Raw genomic sequence first — 6,000 nt, forward strand, 5'->3', positions numbered from 1 at the left:
TTTCGAAAAAAAAGAATTTAGTGAAAAAATACAATTTAAATTAAATAAATATAAAATTGGTGTAATAAGTTTTAAAACGTTCTGCTTTTAACGAAAAGAAGGCGTATTGCAACAAATATGGCAAATTCAGTGGAACAATTGTTAAATGTATTAGAAGATACGGCTATGTTATTAGCAAAAACCCAATTAAATCTCAAGAAATGTCCGAAACAACGCTTAACAAAGGGATACATCGAAGCTCGTATTAAGAACATTGAAGAATATTGGTCTACGTATAAAAGCGCACATGTGGAACTAGTGAAATGTGTTCCTAAACCAAAACGACAGGACATTCCATACTTTGTTAATGAAGAATACTTTGTGCAGGAAGACTTATATACATGTTTACTAGCCGATCTGAATGACTTATTGAGTGGTTTATCAAACACCACGTCGTTGCCCGTTTCTATGCAAGCTGCCCGTAACAACAGTGTTTCTATGGATATACAAGTCAAATTACCGAGAATTCAACTACCAACTTTCTCAGGTATTTACGATGAGTGGCCCGCTTATCAGGATCTTTATACATCATTAGTTCATGACAATCCAACATTGAGTAAAGTACAAAAGTTACATTATTTGAAAAGTAGTCTAACGGGAGAAGCCCTGTCGCTATTGAAGCACGTGCAAGTTACCGAGGATAACTACAACGACGCATTTGCTATGCTAAAGGCACGTTTTGGTAACAAACGCATTATTGCCAACTCAATATTGAAACGATTGTTTACACAAAAGAAGATAACCTCGCAAACGGCTAGTAACATCAAAGCGATATTGGATACCACGACTGAATGTCTGAACGCACTGACAAACCTAAAACTGTCAACCAGCTCACTGGATCCACTCGCACACTCTCTCATTGTATTTTTAGTCGTTCATAAATTGGATCCAGAGACGCATCGTGAATGGGAAGAAGTTGCGTATGATGCCACTAACGACGAGTTACCTAAATGGGACGCATTGAGCAAGTTTCTACAGTCAAAGTTCCGCACGCTCGAGCTTATTACATCTGCAAGTAGAGAAAAGCCTTCATCTAGAGGAAAAGAATACGCTGTGCACGTGTCTACGTCAAGTACATCAAAACCGAGATGCTGCGTTATGTGTGAAAAGGATCACACGTTATGCCATTGTGAGGAGTTCATAAAACTGAGTCCAGCAGAGAGATGTGAGTACCTAAAACAAAACAAACTATGCTACAATTGTCTGGCCCCAGGACATTCCGCATACAAATGTCGCCTGCGGATGTTCTGCCGAAAATGTCACAAACGTCATCACACGCTCACGCATCAATCAATACCAATGACGTCACCAAATCAACCAGACAACATGAATCAACAAGACAAGTTTGAAACCCATCAAGATTCTGCAAAACCAAATGAAACCAACGTTACCATTTCATCGCATGTCGCTGCTAATTTGTCTACTGCATTGCTGGCCACAGCTCTTGTACCAGTACGAAAACCTGAGACGGGACAAGTGACAGTGCTTCGTGCTTTGATTGACCACGGCTCCCAAGCAACGTTCATGAGCGAAAGAGCGGCCCAGCTGTTAAGAGTGAGAAGAACGCCTATCAACGGCACCATCACTGGCGTCGGCTCAACCAAAACAAATGTCAAACATGCTGCAGAAATCGAACTACTATCCAGACACGACGCTTGTTTCAACCTCAAAGTAAAAACATACATTATGTCGACGAGACTCACTACTGAATTGCCGTCACAAACCATCTCCATCAACACCTGGCCGCATCTGCAGGGACTTGCACTCGCCGATCCAAGTTTCAATAAATCAGGGCGAGTAGATTTATTACTGGGTGTTGACGTATGTGCCCAAATCATGAAGGGTGAAGTTATCAAGGGCCCCCCAGGAACACCATGTGCTCAAAACACTACTCTGGGTTGGATCCTATTTGGGAACGTAGAGTACAACCTACCAGAAAGAGAGATTATCGTTATGCACCTCAACATTGATCTAAATGATATGCTGAAACGAATGTGGGAACAAGACCCATATGACCAAAGACAACCCACTGCTGAGGAACGAAGGTGCGAAGAGATCTATGCGATCACAACCACGAGAAATAAAGACGGAAGGTACATAGTAACCTTACCAAAGAAATCCAACGTGCTATTATCTAAAGATGGAAATACAAGAGCAATAGCCTTAAAGAGATTATACCAATTAGAACAAAGATTCAAGAATAACCCAAAACTTAAAAGTGACTATGTTACAGTCATGAAAGAATACCAAGCAAATTACATGGAAACAGTACCAGAAGAAGAAATCACCAATCCGTCGGTATACTTACCTCATCACGCCGTGATTAAAGAAGGAAGGGAGACAACCAAATTAAGAACTGTTTTTAACGCATCTCAAAAAGGAACAAATAATACATCCCTCAATGACGAACTGATGGTTGGACCACAGTTACAAGATGACATGAGAAGTCTGATCATGCGATGGCGCATGAAGAAGGTTTGTTTCGTAGCTGATATACAAAAAATGTACCTGCAGATCCTTGTCAAGAAAGAAGACCGAGATCTGCAACGAATTCTGTGGAGGAACGATGATCAAGAACCTGTCAGGGATTACCGTCTTACCAGAGTCACCTTTGGAACTGCTTCTGCTCCATACCTGGCAGTAAAGACTTTGCATCAAATAGCCAAAGATGAAGGACAGAAGTACCCTGAAGCTTCGGAAATAATAAGACGCGACTATTACATGGATGACATGATGTCAGGAAAAGACAATGTACAAGACGCATTGAAGGTGGCCAAGGAAATAGACACCATACTCAAGAAAGGCGGGTTCCAATTAAAAAAATGGTGTTCGAATGATATTAATTTTCTTAAAGAGTTCGAAGAATCCGAAAGAAGCTCTCATGTGAAGCTAGACTTAAGCTTAGATGGTATAACACGAGCTCTGGGATTACAATGGAACATGGGTAATGACCGTTTTCAGTACAGCCTCAACTTACCTGGTACGTCAAACATTACTACAAAGAGAACAATTCTAGCCGAGCTACAAAGATTATTTGATCCACTAGGCTGGCTGGCTCCATCTATTTTGCCAGCAAAACTCCTAATTCAAAGATTATGGCTTCAAGGAATATCATGGGATGAAGAAGTAGAGGAAACCATAGCCACGGAATGGAATAATTTACGAGAATCATTTCGTCTATACTTACCTTGTATCGAGATAGATAGATGGCTACACACTACTGAAACTAACAACAATAACATCAGTATTCACGGCTTCTGTGATGCGTCCACGAAAGCTTATGCTGCAGTAGCCTATCTAAGAGTACGGACACCCACGGGTAGCGTAAAGACCTCAATAATCGCTGCTAAAACCAAAGTAGCACCGACTAAATCACAATCCTTACCTCGTCTAGAACTGAGTGGTGCTGTACTGCTTGCCGGACTCTTAAAGCGCATAAAGGAAGCTATGAATATACCAACCTGTCAGATATTCGCTTGGACCGACTCCACTATTGTACTTTCCTGGATATTCGGTGACCCTGCTAGATGGAATACGTATGTTAGAAACAGAGTAATTGAAATACTAGACAACATCGGAAATCACAATTGGTATCACGTCAAATCATCAGAAAATCCAGCTGATGCCGCTTCTCGAGGAACATCTCTGTCAGATCTAAAGAGTGACGAACTATGGTGGAGAGGCCCAGTCTGGCTAAGAGAAGGGGAAATACAATACAGCAGACCAAATATGATGATGACAGACCTGGAAAAAAGGGAAATAATATTAGTAAACCTAACTTTGGACACTGGAAAAAGTACAATTAGAAAATTTGAAGATTGTGATACATTACAAGAGCTACTCACGGTAGTAGTGTACTGCAAAAGATTCTTAAAAGGAAGGAAATTAGAAATCAAAGACTTACCTTTAAACACGGAAGAACTAGATGATGCGTTGAAAACTTGTTTAAGAATAGCACAGAAGAATGACTTTGAAGACGAAATACAAAATCTGAAATCAAAAACACAAATTAAAGGAAAAAGTAAATTAACCAATTTAAATCCTTACCTTGATGATGTTGGCCTCCTCAGGGTGGGCGGAAGACTGCGTCACTCTGATCTAAGTGAAGATAGTAAACATCCGATTATTCTTGATCGCCATAATGGTCTTACCAATCTCCTCGTCACCGATGCTCACCGTCAAACGCTGCACGGCGGAGTGCAAATAATGCTCTGCTTCTTAAGAACTAAATACTGGATTCTGAAAGCAAAGACATTAGTTAAAGCAAAGATCAGAAAATGTCTAATTTGTGCTAAACTGAACGCTACAGCAAAGTCACAGCAAATGGGAGATTTACCTAGAGTTCGGGTAACACCGGCGAAGCCTTTCTGGAATACCGGCGTTGACTTTGCAGGCCCATATCCAGTCTTGATGTCGAGAGGCAGGGGAGCAAAAACACACAAGGCGTACATCGCTGTCTTTGTCTGTATGTCGACAAAGGCGATTCATCTCGAATTGGTGGGAGATCTCACATCAGATACCTTCATCGCAGCTTTCCGAAGATTTGTAGCAAGACGGGGAAGATGCGCTCAGATATGGAGCGACCAAGGCCGCAATTTCGTCGGAGCAAACAGGCAGCTGGTCGCAGATTGGACTGAAGCCAAGTTACAATTCGAAGGTTCAATCGCTGAGACGCTAGCTAAAGATGGCACAAAGTGGCACTTTATCCCAGCCTATAGTCCTCACATGGGCGGACTATGGGAGGCTGGTGTGAAAGCGATGAAACATCATCTAAAACGAATCATGACCCACAATATGACCTACGAAGAGATGAGCACGTTGTTGTGTCAGATTGAGGCGTGTCTCAACTCACGACCGTTAACTATGATAGATGATACAGACAAGGATCGCCTGCAACCACTAACACCTGGTCACTTCCTTGTCGGTGAAACACCAATAACTGTACCGACACCAAACCTCCGAGATGTCCCGATGAGTCATTTATCAAGATGGCAGCATCAACAAAGATTATTAACTGACTTCTGGCACAGATGGCAACAAGAATATCTGACAACATTGCAACAACGTTCCAAATGGCACCATAAAGTCAAGGAGCTGGACTTAGGACACATTGTTCTAATAAGGTCAGATAATCTACCTCCGGGTAAATGGATGATGGGCCGTATTGTTGAGAAACACCCGGGTGCTGACGGTGTCACTCGGGTATACTCAGTAAAAAGTGGTGATAGTGTAGTGCAGAGGTCATTTAATAAGTTGTGTTACTTACCAATAGACACGGAATGTTGATTTAATTTTGTATTTAATAACTATTCATAGTATTAAGTTTTAATTTCTTTTATATCTGAAATAGGAACATTTTTGAAAGGGCTATATACCCTTTGGTGGGCGGTATGTTGTGTTAGAACCTATGTTGTGTTAAAACTCCTTTTTATGTATATAACCTGCATGGTGTCATTATAATATTAAATATAAATTCTTAAATGTCAGTAGTAAGTCAGTAGCAAATAAAACAGTATTGAGGAATCACGTCTTTCTATTACCATCGAACTCCTACAAACAAATCTGAACTTTAAAATCTAGAACACCAAGGTTGATGATTTTAAGGATAGGTCCAGGATCCCTTAAAATCATTTATTTGTTGAGTTAATTGTTCCATGCATTCTTGAGTTAGGCGCTTATCAGCATTCATTTTTATTAATATCGAATTAAAAACTCAAAATGTGTTTCTGCTGCAAATGTTTCTTCGTTGATGAGGAACATGAATATGGTTGTATATTTTGTTGCTCTTTACATCTTACAAACCACGCAGACGATGTCGCGGCCTACAACTAGTAATATAATAATAATATAATAAATCCTGGGACAACTCACACACGGTTATCTGATCCCAAGCTAAGCAGAGCTTGTGTTATGGTAACCAGACAACTGATAAACGTAATTAAATATTTCTAAATACATACA

General features: G+C 40.5%; 1 protein-coding gene across 1 annotated transcript; it reads left to right on the top strand.

Moving 5' to 3' along the window:
• Positions 1-117: 117 nt before the first annotated feature.
• Positions 118-5,325, top strand: LOC113500521. Its single transcript, XM_026881354.1, has one exon. It carries the CDS (start codon positions 118-120, stop codon positions 5,323-5,325), a length of 5,208 nt encoding a protein of 1,735 aa, XP_026737155.1.
• The last annotated feature ends 675 nt before the right edge of the window (positions 5,326-6,000 follow it).

Source organism: Trichoplusia ni, chromosome 1 (genome assembly GCF_003590095.1).
Source record: "Trichoplusia ni isolate ovarian cell line Hi5 chromosome 1, tn1, whole genome shotgun sequence".
NCBI lineage: Eukaryota > Metazoa > Arthropoda > Insecta > Lepidoptera > Noctuidae > Trichoplusia > Trichoplusia ni.

Bases quoted from the DNA above. Each gene is read 5' to 3' on its own strand.
- LOC113500521 (XM_026881354.1), top strand. From the start codon at position 118: ATGGCAAATTCAGTGGAACAATTGTTAAATGTATTAGAAGATACGGCT.